This window comes from Anser anser (assembly GCF_964211835.1).
Source record: "Anser anser genome assembly, chromosome: 2".
In the NCBI taxonomy this organism is placed as follows: Eukaryota; Metazoa; Chordata; class Aves; order Anseriformes; family Anatidae; genus Anser; species Anser anser.
The window spans coordinates 155,541,831-155,563,337 of NC_139721.1; the positions used below are offsets into that span (position 1 = coordinate 155,541,831).

At 37.6% G+C, this 21,507-nt stretch overlaps 1 protein-coding gene across 3 annotated transcripts in view; it reads right to left on the reverse strand.

The window, feature by feature from the left end:
* Window positions 1-1,070: 1,070 nt before the first annotated feature.
* The window catches only part of ACTR3B (actin related protein 3B), a 35,741-nt gene continuing 15,304 nt past the window's right edge, over window positions 1,071-21,507 (reverse strand). For 2 of the 3 annotated variants that reach the window (XM_083824670.1, XM_083824669.1), the window contains exons 2-12: window positions 19,989-20,044; window positions 18,063-18,187; window positions 16,966-17,076; window positions 15,134-15,229; window positions 14,871-14,978; window positions 13,336-13,479; window positions 12,569-12,742; window positions 9,790-9,882; window positions 3,144-3,269; window positions 2,617-2,700; window positions 1,071-2,025 (exon numbers count right to left, since the gene is read on the reverse strand). In XM_083824670.1, the coding sequence (XP_083680796.1) occupies window positions 1,930-2,025; window positions 2,617-2,700; window positions 3,144-3,269; window positions 9,790-9,882; window positions 12,569-12,742; window positions 13,336-13,479; window positions 14,871-14,978; window positions 15,134-15,229; window positions 16,966-17,076; window positions 18,063-18,134 (1,104 nt within the window). In that variant the 5' untranslated portion in view covers window positions 18,135-18,187; window positions 19,989-20,044 and the 3' untranslated portion in view covers window positions 1,071-1,929. The remainder of the gene's footprint in view (window positions 2,026-2,616; window positions 2,701-3,143; window positions 3,270-9,789; window positions 9,883-12,568; window positions 12,743-13,335; window positions 13,480-14,870; window positions 14,979-15,133; window positions 15,230-16,965; window positions 17,077-18,062; window positions 18,188-19,988; window positions 20,045-21,507) is intronic. The other variant, XM_083824671.1, reaches the window with a different exon arrangement.

Genomic DNA, 21,507 nt, shown 5'->3' on the forward strand with positions numbered 1-21,507 from the left:
TCAAAACCAACGCCATTTTGAGACTAGCTGAACGGATGGTGCCAATGGCTCTTGATTGTGTGTGTAATTTTGAGGCAAATTATTCTCAGGATTGCCCATTTTCCTTGAATTAATAACCTCTGAACTTCTGCTAGGCTAACATGTCAGAATTCTTCAGGCTTATTCCCATGTTTCTGTTTCCTCGAGCTTTTGCTTAAGCAGATGATTTGAGAGTGGTAAAAAAAACTCATTCAATTCAGGACTGCATAAGAATACTTGTCCAGCATTTTAAGTGTATTCCTAGCGATTTACTCTCATATGATTTGCACCTATTTAAAGTCTGTACCTCACCATATTTGCAGTAAGACTTGGTGCAAAATATTTGAACATAGACAAGCTGATGTAACACTGGAACAAGCTGAAACAGCGCACGTTACATTGGATTATCCATTTCTTTCTTAGGGAAAGACTTGAGCAAAGTAAGCTTCACCCTGAGCCGAACTTTTAGTTCAAAAGCATTCAGAACCAGGTTTGAGTCACGGAGTTACGCTTTGTTTAATATTTAATTTATGCTGAACAAATAATTGCTTGGTCTCATTCCTTCCATGACAGTTAAAAACAAATTGATGTCGATTGCAAAATCCTTACTGGGCTCCACAAACTGTTACAAGAGCAGACTTGCAAAGCCTGTTGCCAAAGATCAGATAAATATCAGCACAGAGGGAAAAAGCAGAGTTTCCTACCCTAAAAAAGCAGAGTTTCCTACCATATTAAGATTGAAATCATGGGCACACAGTGTTTGGTCTTCTAACACAAGAACACATACCAATATAGGGTAGTTCAGCCTTGGAACAAGCTGTCTGGAAGTCCTGAAAAATCCCCACTCAAAGATCCTTGAAACTTCACCGGTCCGGAGCAACCACACCTAACTTTGAAGCAAGCATTGCCCTGACCAGAAGTCTTGACCAGAGATCTCCCTTTTCAGCTGGAGTTTTACATATAAATGATTCTACATATCAATGACATATAAATGAAAAGCTAACCTTGGGAGATAAGACAAAGGAGTATGTAAATCAGGACTACCACAGACATTCGGAAAGATGTTAACAGCTTTTATTTCACTGGTGCAAGGCCCGCGTGTCATCCACCACTCACCAACATCAAAACAAAACATCATCTTCTATAAAACAGTTTCAGAAAATTCAAAACAAAATTACAGTGGCTATAATAAACTTCATACAATACTGTAAATCACTTAGTTTGTGTCATTCAAACAAGAACAAATCGGTTTTTAGCATACATGGCTTTTTCTTCTCCCCAAAAATAAAACATACCAGCACAACTCCAGTACATGCCTCACACCCAGAAATGCGTAACGTCACTCCATGACATTGACAGCAGTTCGTGCTTAGAACTAGTCATCAGTTCACCCTACCAATATAATAAAATACAAAATGATATGAAAAAACTACATTTACAAAGTACAGTCCCAATCCTGCAACCTAATCTGTTTGGGTAGGTACCTGCAACCATTCCAACTCCCCTGAAGGCAATGTGGTATTTAGTGCTCCGTTGCTAAAGATTTGATTGCAGAATCGGGGCAAGTGGAAAGGTTTAAATCTTTCCACAAGCAGTAAAACACTGCCTTATTCTTCTAGATTCCATTTCAGTAGTATTTGCACAACCTCCTAAACAGAGAATTACCTACTTTCAATTACCTCACGTTTAGGAAGAAAGAAGGATAGGCTTTGAAGTAGTCTGCAGAGAAATGGCTTTCACTGAAATGACTTGGGGCTGTGAGCTGTGCTGTAGTGCACGGTGGTGATCCAAATGCTTCCGAGAGATAACCACATCTTGTTTCAGTATTTACAGTACCTGCTGCCTTCCTCTGCTTTACACAAGTTTCTTCACAAGCGAGAAATCAGAGATCTTGTTTCCATTATACGAGCATTATGACATGACTCCAAAAACAGGATTATGACGACAAATACTAGGGCCATACTCTTCATAGTCTTTCTTGGTGTGACATACTTGGAAAAACTCTGGCTATGAAAATATAAAACAAATTCTCTCAAAAACATAAGAATACATGAAGTATTAAAACAGACAAATAAATAATGATTTAAAATGTTTGCAGATTGCAGCTTTATGATCTGGTATTACACCTTCACAACAGAATAAAATTAGAAAATTTAAAATATGAAGGCAATCAATAAAAGTTTGTCTGAACAAAAAACTCCTTTAAATATAGCAATAAGAAATCCCACTTTGGAGACATGAACTGTTTCCATTTTCCTCCATTTGATTCTCTCTCAGTTTTAAGAACATTGCTTTGGATCCTATACTGCTGAAGTCCTGCCTAATCCCAAGTGGTATCTTCAAGAATAAATGGACTATATTACAGCTATCATACAAAAATTACTTCAGAATTATGTCATATCATGATATCCTTACTCAAGTAAAGCTCCCACTTGACCTGTACAAATTTTGCTGTGATGGAAGTTGCATGAGGATTCCAGATTGTGACATAGTTCATACTGTCACCATTAGAAGGTTTAAAAGTTAGTACTCAGATCAAATATAGCCAGGAGAAGACACGCAATAAAAAATTCAGAACAGTTTTTCTCAAAGACTTACTGTTGAAGCCAGCATGGAACCACCAAACCAAACCGCATAACGCTGCATGTGATGTGTTATCACTTGAACTTCAACTGGCTTGGGCTAAGAGAAACAGTTCACATTTAGTCAGTTTACGTTTCCTGGCAAGACCCTTATAAACTGAAAATAACCTGAAATCTTCACTCATCCCCTAGCATCGCTATCTCACTCTTATTACTCAGTGTACCATACTCCCTGGGAGACCAAGTCAAATAACTCTTCCTGATTAGCACACCAAAGGACACAACAGTTAAACCCCTCTTGCCTACTGCTAAGATCACTTATCTCCTAGAAAGATACTACCAGAAATGCCCTTACAGACTGCTCACAGTAACTTCAAAATTCCTACAAAGACATGTCATATATTGCAAGGCTACCAACAGATCTAGTAATACATATGTACACACAATTCATCTTACAGCACTGTTTTCACTGGTGAGGTGAAAATTTTGAACTTCATTTGTTCTATTACTCTCATAATCAACGCATTTGAAATGCCTACTTACTTTTATCCGACCACCGCTGAGTTCCTCACTAAGTCGCAATCTCGCATCCACTACTCTTTTCAAATCCCTTTGCAGTCGTCGTCCAAAGTCCCTGAACATCGTGGATCCTCCTGAGAGGACCACATTCTGTGCAGAAAATAAAGACACACTCTTTAAATCCACCTTCAAGCAAGTTTCCCAAAAGGTATTAGGAAGCTGACATGCAACAAAGAACACCTTAAGCATTGCTCTTTTTCTGTAGTAGGTCCACGGCCCCCTATGTTCTCTCCTTTTTTCTTTAAAGAAGAGTTTTGTGTAGAATACGCTATCACAAAAGAGAAGGATTCCATTAAAATAGTGAGCTAGTACTCTCTAAGTGCAGAGCAGTAGAAAGAAGTTTCAGAGATGTTCACAGTAAGCAGTTTTAGCCCAGACGTCAAATAAAGCTCTAGCCTGACTATATTACTGTTAGTGTCTTTCCACAATCTGTAAAGTTATCTAGAACTCAATTTATTATTTTTTAAGGAGTTAAACTCCTAAACACGGTAGCCAGCAAGTCCAAGGATTCTTCAAAAATGCATCAGGCCTCCAAAGAGGGCTGCAATACCGAGAAAAATATAGTGCCTTCCCCTTTTCTGGTATTACTTCATTTTCAGAGCAGAAGTGACAGCCTGATAGTGGGATTTGTGCTTGGATTCTGAAGACAGGTTCCAGAATGTCACATCCTTAGTTCTGCTGATAATGCTGCAAGGCCACAGACTAATGCAGAAGTCATCTCAACGGTAAGGGGACTCAAAACAGGAACTCTAGAACATAACACTGGTGGCAACAAGAATGCACTTCACTAACAAAAAATGAACTTTAAGTGACAGAACAGCATGTGTGCCCTTGCATAGTGCTGCTACTGCAAACCAAATGCCAGCAAGCGCTTACTAAAATCACTTCTATGCCTGAGACACGCGTTGACAAGGAGCTAGACTTACATCAAGAGTTCATTACACGCCGGGCAAAGGGTTACCTCTTGGTAATAGTTTTTGACACTGTAGACCAAAACTGTGCACATAATGAAAAAATATGGCCAGGAAACCTGCATACAGATCTGAAGAGTTGAAGACATGCATAATAAGCATTCACTTGCAGGCTGCAGAAGTAACTGCTTGGATTTTAAGCAACAGATTACAAGACACAAACAAGATTATCCCTGTTAAGTGAGAAGAAAGCTGTTTGCTTATTTATGAAAAAAATAAAGTCTGTGCACATCATAAAAACCATTACAGTAAGGAAAACCCATTTCTTCATGGTTTCAGATTATCTACAATATAAAAAACTATATAACAAAGCAGGAGTAGAGATACTTAAAAGAAAAGCACACTTCCCTATAGCATTACTGAAAGATTTCTCATAAGAGGAGGACAAAGGAGCCATAGATGTAAAGCAGGAGCCAGAAACCACAGTTGGTCAGAAAATTAAGCAGGAGGGTAGATCCCCCTTTTCCCTTCATGTTCAAGAACATCTCCTCCCCTGCATCAAAGTGGTCATACACTCTATATGAGAAAACTGCTAATGGGAAGAAAAAAAAAAAAAAAAACTAACTTGAGTGATGAAATAGCAATTAAAAAGATGCCATCAGAAAATATTACCTGGAGATAATGAAGTTGGCAAAGAGAGTGAAAGCAATAATTCTGTTCAAAGCAAATTAAACTTTGAGTATACCGCATAAAGTAGACAATGCTACCACTACAAATGGATTTCAGAATATACCTGAGAATAATTGTGGGAATACATCTGAGACCAACTTATGCAGCTACAGAGATAGTGGTAACACTGAAAGGATCTTTTATCATTCCAGGGCAAGAAGCTAAAAGGTCACAGCTTCCTCAGATTATAGCTATTTAAGTATTTCTACATGTCAAGGGGAAGGAGAAGAGGGTGTACTGGTTGAAAAGGTGAGTCACCTCATTACCACATATCTGGAAAAGCCAGGCCATGCAGCATGTGTGATACAAGGTGAAACCAACTGCCATCATAACATGATTATACACTGTTAACAGTTCCCGTTCCCTGCACTTCTTGCCAGCACTGGGCCAAATCTCTCCTACTGCTCTAGCAGAAGACTGCTCACATATGGGCTTCACCAAGTCATCACAGCTCAGCGAGTCAATCTTCTGGAAGGAGGGCAGAAGACAGGTAGCGTTCATGATGGAAGCAGAATCCACACACGTTCCCCACCCCTTGAGCAAATACCACAATTCACAAAGGACACAGTGAAGGTAGCAAAAGACTGTAGGGAGAAAAAAAAAACAGCAAATACCTACTCTAGAATAACTGAGCATAATACAAAGATTCCCGTATTTACTGGAATGAAAAACACTGTAAAAATGAAGTATGCTAAATGTGGTATGTGAGTTTCCAGTCTGCCTGGGAATTCTCTAGCCTCTCAGAAAAAGATATCAAGAGTTAGGATTCAAGTATCTGTTTACAGCTGATTCATTTAAATGAGATTTCTTCTGATCCTACTGTACTTAAAACACACTTCAGCTGGTTTAACAGTTCTACGCAGAGCACAGGTTTCACACAGCTGACACTGCCTATCTTACCATCTGATGGAAAAAAGTTCCAGCTGATTTTTACTTTCATAGCTAACTGGCTGTAAGTTACATTGGTTTGAAAGAGTATACTTCCTTAGAAGAAAAGAATATATTTCCTTAGAAGAGAGGGTGGAAGACCTTCCATGCACCTGAATTAAGGTAACTACAAGTAATAAAAGCAGCCCATTTCTAGGAGGAAACTTGGGGGTGAAACATCTAGAAGTTTTTGCAGAGCTCCACGCTATCAAACACAGGGTACAGAAGTGGTTTCTGCCTGGTGCAGTGTAAAGATGCAACACAGTGTAAGAACACTCTCAGCTGGACACTTCAGACTTTGCAGCACCCTGCTGATAAGCATCTACTGCTTTCCTAATCAATACGAACTTCAGCAACACATACAGAGCTCCCGTCCTTCCAAATAATAGCCAAAAGATTTTTTATATGACACAAGCACACCACCAGAGACATGTAACTAGAGGAATGTATGATTGTTAATAAAAATTATCATGGGTAAAAATGGGAAGATTCACAATCTGAAACCAAGTGTTCCACGAGCAAGTGAATTAAGTTTTGTTAATTTAGTTAAAACAGGGCAATATTTGCCAAAACTGTACGGAAAGTGTAAGAAGAAATACTATACATCCCGAGCAAGAAACATCGTCTCCACAACAAAGTAAACGTGTTGTAAGAAACACTATTTCTGGAATTAGTTTTATTTTAATCATGAAGAAAAAAAATATATGCTTCTTTAAAATTACGATTGTCAATGTCTGTTTACCAGTTTGAGTCCCTGCTGTTCTGCAGGAACACATCTGCACTCAGACACAAAAGCAACCGCGATTCAGCTCCTGTCAGACCAGCTAGCACGAGAAACGTTATAGAGCTAATAACAGAGGGGATAAGCATATAAAGGGTTTTTTCTCAGTGCTCCTGCGCTACTAACAGTGTTAATCACTTGGGGCTTCCATTTTAAGTAGTAGGAACACCCTTCCTTTCCCCATGACTTACCATCAGTGCCTATACGATGCAGATCTAGAGGCCTGGCAATGCCTCCAGCCTTAACTCCCCCCCAGTGACCCCCCTCTGCATTAGTGATTAACAGCAAACATCATTTTGCTAAAGCACAGATCAACAGAAGTCAGTTGTACCCTACCTAGTCTTCTGCACGAGAACACCTACAGTTGCAGAGGGGAAAGGTAAGGACAGAGTTGATAAGGCAAACAAGCTGGGAACCATCACAGCCAGCATTTCTGCCTGCAGCTCGCACACCACACAGCGGTCTGACAGCGCCATCTACACACCAAGCAGCGTATGGGAAGCTGCTCTCACACAAAGCGTGTAAAAGTAACTGAAGTTAGAGGTGGAATGAGAGAGGTATTTACCCCTGATTAGCCTCCCTAACTCCGGATCTCTCCAGGTTTCAACAATGGGTCATTACAAGCTGGGTATTCAATGGTTTAACCTTCTGAAAGATTGCCAACAAAACAAGCGTACACCAAATCTCAATTGCAGCAGCAAGCTCAAATTGACAATTTCCTACATTAGTTGCACACCCAACCAAAAGTCATCTCTAGGGAAAAGAACGAGCTTCCTTAAAGTTCTGTCCCACCTCCATTTCCGCTGAAAACCTGGATGATCCACCCACAACGAAAGCCCACATTCTCCAACATGCTACAGCTCCTTCCTCATGCATTGATTCCTGTTCGAAAAGCTAGCTTAAAAAGTCTGAGGCCAAGGATACCAGACCTCGATCCACCCTGAATTGAATCCTGAATATTTAAACCTACTTGGCTAGAACCTTCCAGAGATATTTCTGAAACCAGGTGAATGCTCTGTCAGACATTATTTTTATCTTAAAGTCTTTCATCTATACATTTGTGCCAAAACCACAGCAGAAAATGAAGAAAATCATGAGGATGACCAATGACCTTGCACTTGCATCCTTCCTACTGGCAGAAGGCACGGACCTCAGACCTGTCAATAACTGTTCTCATCACCTGTTACTGTCAAAACTCTGGAAGTATCTGGGGAGAGACTCTGGATGGGGAAAAAGGAAGATGAAATAGAGTACGAAATAAAAGTGACATAGTTTTCTTTACTATGTGGGTGGTGAGACACTGGCACAGGTTGCCCAAAGAAGTTGTGGATGCCCCACCCCTGGCAGTGCCCAGGGCCAGGTTGGATGGGGCTTTGAGTGGGTGGAAGGTGACCCTGCCCATGGCCTGGGGGGTAGGATTAGATGATCTTTAAGGTCCCTTCCAACCCAAACCATTCTGTGATTCTTTGAATATAAAACAATGTTTCCAAGCAAACACATTAAGATGGTGTAATCACAGGAATTAAAAAAAAAAAAGTGTCACTAGTAACCATTATACAATTTAAAAGAATGAACGTGCTTCATTTGCACAATGTGTGAAAGAATGCTACCATGTGCTATTTATTGAACAGCTACAGGAACTGGCCAAACAGCAGCCTTGTAAAGGTCCTGCTGCTCCAAACCTCGACATAAGGTGAGATAACTGGCCTCCTAAGAGAGATGTTGGTAAGATCAGGAAACAGGGATACTGGCAATAAAACCTGAGAGAAACATGATAGGACATCAAAAGATGGGTTGCAAATGATTCTTCAAAGGCTACATACCACATGTAATTTGTGAGAAGGCACTTGCAGATAATTTCTGCATGAACACTGATGAAGCATCCAAATATATTTGGTGGAAGCCCAGCACCACAGCACAGAGCCTTAGCTGGCCACCAAGCAGCACTGTGGGCAACTGGAATTGACAAACCACACAAATTAAGAGAAAATATGAATGGATTTCTGCACCTATACAGTTTTAACAGATGACAATAGAGATGTTCTTCCCTTTGCAATGACCTTGCTTAAATGAGATGGTAAGTATTAGTAACTTCTGACATTGATTTACATTCAGTAGGCAATTGTGTAACATTGTTTTAATTATGGAAGTATAATGAAAAACAGAAAGTGGCAAAAAAAAAAACATCCCAACTTTCTCTTGGCTTGTCAGTAATTATTTGCCTGATGATTATGGTGCAGAAAGAGTAACTAACCTCAACCTTTGAATACCACTTTCCAGAAGTCACTACTAATCCCTACCCTAGCAAGCAAAGAAGCTTCTCTACGGAAACTTTGGTCTTGCAGGAGAAAAACACAGACCCGAAAGACAGGCATTAAGCACTTCCTAAAACTTTCTGCAGCATACCTAAGCCTGAAGCTACTGAAGTACTACAAAAGTCACTTTCCATCTGAGCTTGGTAAGTAGCTGAACTTCCTCTTTTAACCTGCTCCAGATTTGCTCTGAATCAGTATGTCTTATTCTAGATAGGGTAACGCTCATTCTAACAGGAGACAAAAACTACTGCCTTCTACCTGAGAAAGCAAACCTCTCCACACTCTCACTTTAGGCTGTTATTTCCAAAAGAGCACTGCTGCTGCACAAGCAGAAAGCAACTAGGAAGCATAGGGTCTGCTGCCAATACAGCAAGAGAGCTTGCCACAGGCTATGCCTGTCAATACCTTCCTTTTCATTTCTTAAGGGAGCAGTGACTGAAAGAACTCTCTGGACTACACCCCTAGACAAGTTTAAGCAGGCTTAATCATTGTCTCCTAAAAGAATTTAGGTCTTCATGTACTTTAACAATGGGTTCAACACCTGGCTAAAACTGCAGACAGTGAACATATGCATGTTAAGATTATGAAAAAATCTATATATAAAACTATGCAAAGGGAAGACCATGAGGTAACCCTTAAAATGGGCAAAAACCTTTAGGCACAAGAATTTATATTGCAAATGTCAGATACAAATAGAGTTCCTTGGGGACAATACTTACCTACATATCAAGCCACTATTATTATAGGTAATCCTTCTTTCAAAAGTAAAAGCAGCAACTACCAAGCACTCCTCATTCAGAAGCGGCACCCAATTTGTCTATTTCTATTCAAAGTTCATATTTGTCATATTGGGGGAAATTGTAGCTACGCATACCATATATAAATGCCTCATGATGATGACGTTGATCTTTAGCTATCAAATTAATCTTATAACAGAAAGATCATACCTTATATAATGGACGCCGGACATCAATGGGACAGTTCTGTATAACTTCATCGACTACATCCGAAATGGATTCCATAAAATCAGGATTAGCAAACTAGAATCAAACAGAACAGACATTGTATTTTTCCTTCCAAGAAGAACGAAGAAGCAAAAAGGCAGAAGTGAGACTGTAGAGCAATTTTGCAATAGCACTTTTAAGGGAGATGGGGGAAATAAAAGCCAATATTACTCCTGTTCACCAAGTATTCTACATTATATCAAGCCCACTTCTACACCAAAAAAGGAATTCTTATTTCCCTTGTAGAGAAATTCCGATTCTCTTCCTTGTTCATAAATTCACTGTTCAAAATCTATGCACTAGGAGCCTACTACTGCATGTGACGTGAGTTTGAGTTCTCCTGCAATATTAAATAGGCTGTTACTGTGAAGTCACATCTTTCCTTTTAATAGAAATCAAATACATCAGTGCGCAAATGAGAATGTTCTACGCAAAAGATTTCAACCCTACTAAGACACACATGTTAAATTCCCACAAAGAAATCTGAGGCTTTTTTGTCTGAGGCTTTTTTGGAGGGGGAGAGGGAGGGGCTGGTGATTTTGTTGTTGTTGTTGTTGTATTTTTTTTTCCCCTCCCCAAGCACAGAAAAGTCTCCTATACTCAAACAGACAAACATTCTAGGTTCTGGGTGGAAGCCCCATCAACACAAATATCAGTACAGTGCTAACATAATTTCTGCATTTATAAATACTAGAAAGTCAGAGTTGTTAATGCTAGCAAATAATCTTGGACTACTGGCCATTTTCCATTTGTTAATTTAACACATGCTTTAAAAACAAAAAAAAGGTTGTAGCCTAGGTTTTGCCCTTTCAGAGATAAATTTTTGAGTAATTTGAATTATTGAGAAATAGATATTATTTTCAGATATGTTATTATATAATTTTAAGACTCTCCCAAAGGTGCAGAAACTATTACGGATTTATATCCTAAGCGAGATGAAGTATCTAACTGGATGAATAACAAAAAGCCAAAACATAAAGTATACATTGAACTGAAAGAGAAATTAGCAAATGAAATTGGCTTGGAGATCAAGAGCCATAAGAATGATGTGAAAAATCCCCAAGAAGTCAAGCTAATTTCCACTGTAAGAATTAATCATGCAAGAAGTTAGAACATTAAGATACAAATTAAAAGAGAATAATGAAAGAAATGGTGTTGCTTCACATGGAGAGTTCTCAAATGAATGAACTACAGCCAGAAATCTTCTCCTGACCTCTCCAGTAAGTATACTGATAAAAGAGCAGGGCAGAAGGGACATGTAGAAATTAGAGTTATGGTATCCAAAGCAGAGCATAACGTGCTCCCAGAAAGGGGACCAGAGAACCGATTTGTGAAATTACATCTGATAGCGAATACCATATGGCTAGAGAATGACAAGTAAAATACTTAAGTACTTATTTTAAAAGTAGAGAAATAATCTGAATTACTACAAACCCCAAAGCCTGACTTCAGGAGAATTACAAAACTTTTTCTGAAATCTTTTAGACAGAGATAAACTGAAAATAGGATAAGATGACAAGATGGCTTTACCAAAGGTAGCTTTACCAAGCTAACGTGATACCCTCTGAAGTGAGGGGTTAATGAAGTCCAGCGAGAAATTCTTTTTGGATGCAGTACGTATCATCTACTGTGTTTTTCTTGTCTAGAAAGTCAGTTCAATTTTCTTTTCAATACAGAGCCAAGAAACTATTAAGAAATGAAGAAAATGGAAATTAGTCCTTTATCCTACTCCTAACAGTCTTTGTAGGACTATGGAAAGAGAGACTATTAAAACAACATCTGAAATGTGATTCTATAAGAATCACATGGGCAAACAGCAGGGAGGAGAAACTATTTAGCCTGAAGGTTTAATGGTAACATAAGATTAGATGCCTATAAATTGACCGCAAACAGATTAAGGCTGGAATTTAGACAAAAGGTGAGAGAATGAGATTTTCAAATGCCCTTACAATACGAAGAGGGTAGACAAGAAGAAACTTCAGTGTTAATATGGACTTGATTAAATTTTTAATAGTTTTACAGACTGCAATAAGCTGAATAGAGAGGACATACTCTGCCGTGCTGTAACATATTAAAAATCGATTCTATCTTCTCCCAGGATATCACAACATCCTGACGTTCACTCAGACTGAACTACCAAAAACCAGACAGACTAGGTACTGTAAATGTTTCCCAAAATCGTACGTGTTGCTTATTACCACAGCAACAGATTTCAGTGGACTTCCTCAGGGAGAAATTTAGCATATATGCTTTATAAATTGACTGAGTATCAACAGAAAGGACAAAAAAGTCAGTGTCCAAGACTTAAAATATTATCAGTGGAATGCTACCATGCAGAGCAGTGCCCAAAAGGACTGGCAACATAACCAAATACACAGCATAAAAGCATACTAGTTTAAACCTGTGCTTAAAGAAAGAATAAAAATACTACATATAATCTGAGAATTCAAAAACTTCCTTCTCAATTTTAGATTGCCTTTAAAGAAACGAAATACGAGGGTTTAAATGTAATATGGGACACAAAAAATAATTACCCACTGTGCTCATGTTTTTCTGTGCTTATGTTACCTGAGACTACAAGGCTTGAGTTAGGAGACTTACTGATTCCTCACTTCCACGTGATGGCACACTCGCATCAAAAATCATTGTAACTCCCTCCCCCCAGCACTTTATTTACACAATAAAGTGACTGTAACTTAATACTATTAGTACCTACTCTTACCTCAGGATGAAAAAAAATTTCAGGCCCAAGGAACCTTTCATAACCTACATCTATAACAAACTTGTTTTTGTTGATTGCGTTGATGCCAGTATACTGTTTGATCCATTTTCGTGGATCTCCATCGTATTTAGCAAATTCTTTCACTATGTCAGGACAAATGTAACAGTATTTTTCCTGTTAAGAAATACCATGCATTAGAATTTGACAAAATAATTATTCCATTATTGAATTACAGCGTATCGCAAACAGAAAAACAAAAAGATGCAACTGTTCTTACAGATGGGGCTGTTCAACAGATGTTTGTACACAAATGAATGCTGAAGCCTCAACCATCCAAGACAACACACATTCAATAAAATTCCACACCAACTCATCTAGATTAGTCTGTCTCAAAATGAAAATGCCACAAGCACTAGGTGTGAGACAACAGGGAAATTCAATGACAAGCTTTCATGGCAAGATCAGACCCATACAATCAGCCTACTGGCATATTTATTAAATTAAAAAGCAAATTTTAAACAAATCTCAAGCTTAAAATGCTGATTTAATCTGCAGAACATACTCAACTCTACCAAAGAGTCTAGCATGAAGATTTCCTTCTTCTCCTTCCCCTGCACTTGATGGGACAAACCAGCAGAAGCTTGTGTAATTACAACACAGTGCCTGTATTTGCGTTTTTAAGTGAGCCACCAGCAACTTGTTAAAGCCAAAAAATTAGTTCAAGGAATTTTATTTATATATTTATTATGAGATAAAGAAGGGTGTACCTTTATGGCTTTTGCTGTCTCCAGAGATTGTTCAGGAGGAATTCCTACTTCCCTCTCCCTTAGGAGCTGCTGAATAAAGTAAGTGATATCTCTACCTGCAATAGGAATATGTTTGATGCAACTTCCAATTACATAGCCTTCTGCCTATGTGGGAGGAGAGGGAGAAAAACAACAACAGAAAAAAACACGTTTAGGCATACTCATACAATGTGGAATACCAACAATTAACAGCAAAACTATCACTCATTTCTATAATGCTTTATTTTGATTTTTAATCAAAAAGTAAAATCTTGAAACTTTAAAATGACTATAAGAAGGTACAAGCAACCCCCTGCGAGGTGGATATTTTTATTTAAAAAAACTTGATTACAACATATAAACAGATACTAACTAGATAACAGACACTGAAACACACAAGTGGTAGACAAAAAACACCTTACACACATTACAACCCAAATTCTGATCAGATTATTTTTTTCAGGCATAATCTGAAAAGATAACATAATATGAATAGACTGCTCATGTCCTGTGTCAGAGTGAAGAACAAAAAGGAAAAAGTATAAACCTATTAAAATGATCAGAAAAAAAAAATCAAATGAAGAAATATCTAACAGTAAGTACAATGAAAACAAGAAATCTATTTGTTGATTTTTTTCCCAGGATGTATTGACTGAGAACACCGGTATTGCTGAGCCGGCACTATTTCTGATCTTGCCTTTTACATACATTTCTTCAGAACTTCATATGTTTAATATGTTTTGTTGTGTTTTTTTTTTTCCTAATATTTCCCAGTTGAAGACAGTAGTGACATAACCAGATTAATACCAAAATGCAAGAAATTAACAGGACTCAAATTTTCATTTCTAAAATAACTGATCATTCAAGCATACTATATGCTTCAGAAATACACTGTCATCAATAGAGCAGATGTTAGTAATGCACAGATAATTGGGTATTTTTAACATCCTAACAGAATTAAGCCATCTGAAATCAACCACATATATATGAACATGCATTTGTACAAGCTTGCAGTTGCTTCCATAGAATCAGAGTTCACTAATTTCCAAAATGCAAAAAAAAAAAAAAAAAAAGCACATGAAAAGTAGACACCAGGTCTATAACACAAAGTGCAGGACATCAAAAAAAAGTTTGGATGTCTCACAAGAAGCATGCTAGGCATGCAGGAGATTTGACCCAGTGATATGCATTAATACTGAACAGAACTGAGGCATCACAATAATGCAAGACAAGGAGTTACATAAAAATATTCTTCAAAAGATGGCCTAACGATTCCTTACTGTGGTCTTCACGCAGCCTGGACAGCTAAAATAATCCCATAAATAATAAATAAAGCCACATAATAAAACACAAATTTTGCCAAACCTCCATATGGAGGAAAAAAGTCCCAAACAACCAGACAACTCTAAAATTTTTTAAACAAAGTTTACTTTGACAGTTCTTATTTTAATCTATAGAAAATAAACCGTATGCTTGTCCAAACAACCGATGTTTTCAAAATGCACCCTGCTACATACCACAGGAATCACATGGGTCACCCCGTCACCACTGTCAATGACGATTCCAGTCAAAGTACGTTCTCCAACTTGTCGTGATGTCCAAGAAGCAGCTAAGGCCAACACTGCCTATATGAGAAACAGTACACATTTAGCGGCAGGCAGAATGTGCTCATTTACAATCTCAGAAAGTAATGTTTCAAGCATTATAGACATGTGCGTATGGAAGACTATACATACTGCAGCTATACTGTACTTTAGAAGTATATATTCACTTTGTTCACCTGAACAGCAATGTAAAGTCCTGGTATGTTAAATGATTCAAACATGATTTCTGCAAGATACTCTCTGTTTTCAGGTGTATTCAGTGGAGGTTCTGTCTGGAAAAAAAGAAAAAAAAAGGAAAAAGATTGAAAAAGCTCCTCAGTAGTGTCCTAACAGTTAATGTAATGACTAGCTCAGTATGCTAATAAACTTTTAAAATTCTTAATGAACTCAAAAGTCTCAAACAAGCTCCAAAGCTAAAAATACAGAATTCATACAATCTGGGGAGTGCAGCAAGGAGGTTATCTTCCACAACAGATGATTTAAATTAAGTTTTCAAAGGAAAGTAACAATCATGTTACAAGAAATGTTGTTTTGTACCATACTGTCTCACTGCGGTTAGATAGAGTGGCATGATTTCAACACCCAAATGTTCACAAAGAATAGGAGAGTAATGTGTTAGAGTAGCACAGCTGATTTCAGAAGGACTACTCAGAGGAAAAAAAACACAGTACTCAATGCTTAAACAAAGGGGAAAAGTTTAATCATATATACTATGCGCAGACAATCTTTGAAGAAGGTTCCTCATGTCCCAGATATTCCTACCTGGAAAAGGATGGAATGCTAGAAATATTTTGCAGGATTCCACATAAGCAAAGATTTCTTCTTACACACAACCATATAGCGTAAGCAATCACATCCATACCGCAGTTTTTTACAAATACACTTTCACTCAATCTGTGCAAACTACTAAATGTTTAAAAATCAACAAGATTAAAGCCACTAGCACCATTCATTCAGCTAGTCTCGAAATGGCATTGGATCTTGAGGATGCAAAACAGAAGTTTGTCACTGCACTGCTGAATTTTTAGATCTATAGTGTACGCAGCACAACCCAGATCAAGGAGCACAACGTGATGGAAGTCAGGCTTCAGAGGAAGACCTCCATGTTCATGAAGTGCACTGAGCAACTATGGGCTGAGACACTGCCACACTTGCTTGGTGCTACAAAATAAGACACGCTGGGGAAATGGGATGGCTGCATGTGGCCTACACTCAGTTTTAGCCAGGCGGGGAGAGATACCATAGAGTTAGCAGGAGGTGGAATTTTTGTTAAACTACTCTAACATAAGATACCTAGGGAAGCAGTCGAGTCCCCACCCCTGAAGGTATTTAAGAGATGTGTGGACATGGCACTAAAGAACATGGTTTAGGGATGGACCTCAGTAGGCCAGGCTGAAGGTTGGACTTGGTGATCTTGAAGGCCTTTTCCAACATAGATGATTCCATGATTCTAAGTCACGTCCAAACTAGAACCAACAAAGAGCTCTTTTAAAGGAAATGAAAATGAAAAATCTGGAGATAAACTAGGCATAAGGGCAAATGAATATAAAGAATAATTTTTAAAGTCAAATTTGCAAACTACTTGTTAAAAACTAGTATCCTAATTTGATCTTTAAGAGAAATTTTCATACATTTGTGCTTTACCACTAACATATGGTGCTCTACTAAGCAAGAATATCCTCTACTACGTTGTAAACTCAGCCACTAATTTCAAATAAAATTCAGTTTAAATAAAGCAACTAAAGCCTTTCAAAAACAAAATCCAACCTTCAGTAGCCTACATCACAAAATGAACAGAATTTGGTTCTGATGCACTTTCACAGATATTTTTTCCAGTTGATGAAGAAATGTAAGACATACAGAGAAAAATCCTCTAACACAGCTTGGAATTGGAATACTGGAAGCTTGTGCTTGGAATATTATTTACTTTTCCTCTTACAAACATATACTTGGAAAAATGTTGTTTTCCTTCCAAAAATGTTTTCTTTCCCCAGTCTCAATAACTCACCATTAAAAAATAGTGATCTTCAGGTTCAGCTCGTAGGTATTTAAAAATGACCTGCTCCATGAATCTCTCCATGAGGTCCCAGTCTTCAACAATACCATGTCGTATAGGCCACTGAAGCAAGAAAACACGTCAACCTTCTAGACCATATGAGAATAAACAAAACCAAAAATAGCAACACTGGAAGCCCACAAATCCTTACATGTTCTGCAAGAATTAAAACATCTCATCTCATGGTCACATTATCAAATCCTCTATTTTCACTTTAATTTAGAGTTAACTACTTCCAAGTTATCTTGTACCCTCAGGTAATTCCAATTGCAATTTTATGTAGCAGGACTGCAAGCCAGACTGTGTTTAATCCCACTATTGTTTTGTAGCAGCACTGTATTTCAATTTCTTTTTGTATCAATTTTATCATTTAGAAAGTTGAAAATTATACTCATATTCAATATGTCTGCCAATCTATAAAAAGAAATAAAGACCATACAGGCAATACCTTTTTCAACATACATTCTGATATGTTTACATTTTGTTCAATGTTAAGAACACAGATGACATTTAAGTAATACAGTAGGATGTACAAAATATGATTTTTTCCACATAATTCATAAGCTGTTAACATCTTGTAAGTACAACAAGTCCTCTAGTAGGATATGGAAAATATGATTCACACAGAAGCCACACTGAAGACAGCCTTCCACAAAGCAATTGTGACATTCCCTGAAGCAAAAGTATCCAACACGTTCCCCAATTCATACACCACATTAAAAGGAGACACTTTTAGCAAGAATTTAAATATTCAGTGTTTATGACTATTTTAATAGCGAACCATTTTGAAAACTGAACAACTGCACTGTACAGTGGATATTTACAAAAGTCATCAAGCACCAATCACACAGGGCAGCACTAGTAAAACAGACATTTAAAAGAGGCAAGGCCAACAAACCTTATGCAGTTGTTAAAATGCCACAAAAATATTTTACAAGAAAGCCAATGTGTTTGTTAAATAGCTATCAAGAAGTTCTAGGACAACACTTAGTAATAAAAAAGTGAAAATTTGAGAAACCTTCTGAAAAAAATACTGAATATTTTCTTACCTTTGTAGCATAGGTAGGTTTATCTATGGCTTCATCTCCTATGAAAAAGTCCAGATCATCAACACCTTTCATTACCCTCCTCTGAGCCTGGTCACCTACTTTGGCTGATTCTCGGATTGCAATACCTTAAAATAAAATCAAAACCAATTGAAGCAAAATTAAAATAGCTAAAAATAAAATTGATATGCATATTTTAATTAAGATTTCTTTACCAAGAATAAAAATTGGAATATAGAAAGTTGCCAGAAAGCAGAAATTATATCTACTAACAAACCAATAAAGCAGAATTCATTCTCAGCACGCTCTCAGGTAGGATTTTGGTCATCTCTCTCGTTAAAGTAAATGATAACTCAGAAGAAATCTCGAAAAATGCATTTTGTTATGGCCTACAGCAGTCACTAAACTTGCACAAGTACAACACTCCACCAAAAAATACTCTTTAAGTCAGCAAGTGACGTGATTTTCTCAGTTTCGACTCTGAGAATTAAGAAAAAGAGCACAGGAGAAGAAAAGCTATGTACTTCAGAAATAAGTATTGGAGTCATTATCCCCATCGGTGAGAACAAGGAAGCAGGGAAGGGAGAAATCGATTTGCAGTGCTACAAAGAAATCTTTGGAGACTCTCATGTGTCCCATTATCAGCCTGCAACTACCACTAAAATTATTAGATGGCTGCTATAGGCACGAAGATGAGACAGCAAAAAAAAATCTGGGGCAAGCTATAAATAAAAATGGAATGAAGTACTGTAAAACACTGCTTATTTAATCACACAGAGTAGAAAACGCACAGTAGACAGGCATCATCCACAAACACACCAAGCAGTATCAGGACCAAAAATTACCGAGAAGCAAACAATTCCTTCAGAAACACGTTCAAGCCTCCACACATTATCTCAGTTTTATGTAACAGTATTTAAAACAAATTCATGGGAAACACCTGCTATCCCACATCTTTAACATAAGACATTTAAATTTTTACAAAAAAAATTACATTAGAAATTTTTGTTAGACTTTTTTTTAAACAATACTTACAACGGTTAGACTATAACCAGTAGTCTAGAAGACTCTTTGACAGCCTGATTACCCTCTTTTTATTTTTTTAATCTTTATACCTTCTACTGTGAGTATTCAAAAGACAGGCTAGACGCTTTAGTAAGGAGTTAACTGATGAAGTTCACAAAAAGTAAAGACAGTGTTTAGTGTAATTGGAGATTAACTATGAGACGGTAAGTGCCATTAGGAAACTAAATACGTAGTCAGTGCTACCATCTATACAAATATATAACATTTGAGAGGAACTTTTAAGACTACGATTAAAATCAAGAACACTGAAAATGTGTAACATTTTAATTTAAACAATTTTAACATACAAAACAAATTACAATAGTAATTCTGCTCAATAAAACAAATGGGTAACAACATTTGGTTTATATTTACCCACTAAAAATGACCATTATCTAGTCTTTTTTTTGACTATTGAGCTCTCTGAAGCCCCAGACAAACGTAAATAAGGCAGACGCCACCTGCACTTCAGTACTTAATTTGATGGGAAGCCTTCCCCAGATTATCCAGGCAGTAACCATGGTGTCAGGTAGACAGGAGGTGAGTTGCATTCTGTCTACTCACGAGTCCTGGCAGAAAAAGAATGGAGATAAAAAGGAAATAGGGCTGGAGGTCTCTTCATGTTTGTCATAGCAACCAAGAGCTGATTTAATGAGCAACAGTCGTAGCTAACTGCAAACAACAAGTTCTGTTTAGCTACGCTCCAGCCAACGATGCTAACACGGTGAATATCACTTCCCAGATGGACAAGAGACTACGAAGGCCACGCTGGGAGTTGGAAAGCAAGCCATGTACTCACCAAAGTGCTTAGTAATAAGCAGTGCGCACTGAGTACTGGAGGGACAAAAATAAAAAACTACTCACATGATGGAATAATGAACTGAGGTTCTGTATTCCCTGCATAGCCAAGTTTGGTGTACCTGGGAAAAGAATGATCAAAAGTTCACTAGACGCATTAGATGCACAAGCAAAAATTCACAACATCTCTCAGACTGAAGGCCAAACATGCACATACCAAGTCTGTATTTTCTACGTTATGCTTTGAGGTGTAAACCTGCTGCAAAGAAAACTCAGAAGGCGTAAATATTCTAGGTGCTATTTTTTAGACACTTTCAGCTTTTCCAGAGATTTCGGACGTGGATTTTCAGAACCGTGAAATCTGTGCGCTCAGCTCTTACTTCCTCCGTCCTGTTCACCAGCTGTGACAAAATTTGGGCAGGCCACACTGTGATTAAAGGAAGATGGAGATCTTACCTTTCAGAAAGCTAATATAAGGGAAGTAGTCATGAGACATGGCATATTTAATACTGTCAAACAGAGGAGAGGGGGAAAGTGTGCCTTAAGTACAAACCACAGTTCAGAACTTCAGTTTCCAACCCAGTACAATTTCTTTTCCTGCCTTGCACAAACCACTCACTCTGCCACAGGTATGGTATGGTAATATATATACATGCTACACAGAAGCGAGCAGGCATTCATAGAACACAGCAGATGGTATGAAGCATTGTCTGTCTGTCTCATTATACATATAATATATATTTATCAACTAAAGTATAAAGAAGAAAAAAAAAAGAAACAAGTAACTTGGGAAGAAAAATAAAAAGAAAAGGAATTTTGACACAAAACCCAAGATCTCTGCATGACATTACTGGCTACAGGCTGGCTCAGGCTTTTAGCAACTAGAAATAATTAACATCCCAGACTATGAAAAATAGCTCTAATCCCTAAAATAAACAAATACATTCAGAAGCAGTTTCAGAAAAACAGAGACTGAACTTTTCCTCCAGTATTGTCATCAGACTGATACAAAGTACAACAGCAGCAAGATGCGAGGGAATGAGCATTACTCACACCCAGTTTTGCCCTGAAAACCTAAAGCCACAAAAATCTTAAATAAGACCAATCACAAAATCACAACCTAGGTCCTGAAGTGAATTTAGGATCTTCACCTACAGCCTGCTCTCAATATTTGCAAACTACATCCCTAAAACTGAGGGTTGTTTTTTCATTAACAGATTAAAAAGTTCTCTTAATGGAGTATTCGGCATAAAAACACTCATTAAGAGTCAGTTTGCTTAGATAAAGAAATTAAATCAAAACTGAATTGGCAATGACCTTGGAATTTAAATATTACATTTTCAACATCTCTTCAAAGCTGTAGCTTCAATAGACTTCAAGTAATCTTAAAAAAAAAGCCATTTTCCCCAAGGCTAAAAAGACAAGGGCTGTGTTTTGGGGGCAAGGGTTTGTTGTATTTTTAATCATCATTAGACTGAAAGCATATGCCTGTATAATCCAGAATGTTTATGCATACTTTCTATGGCTCTCAAAAGATATAATCAGGGCATTAAATTAGACTGATTTGTAAAGAAGGCCATTACTA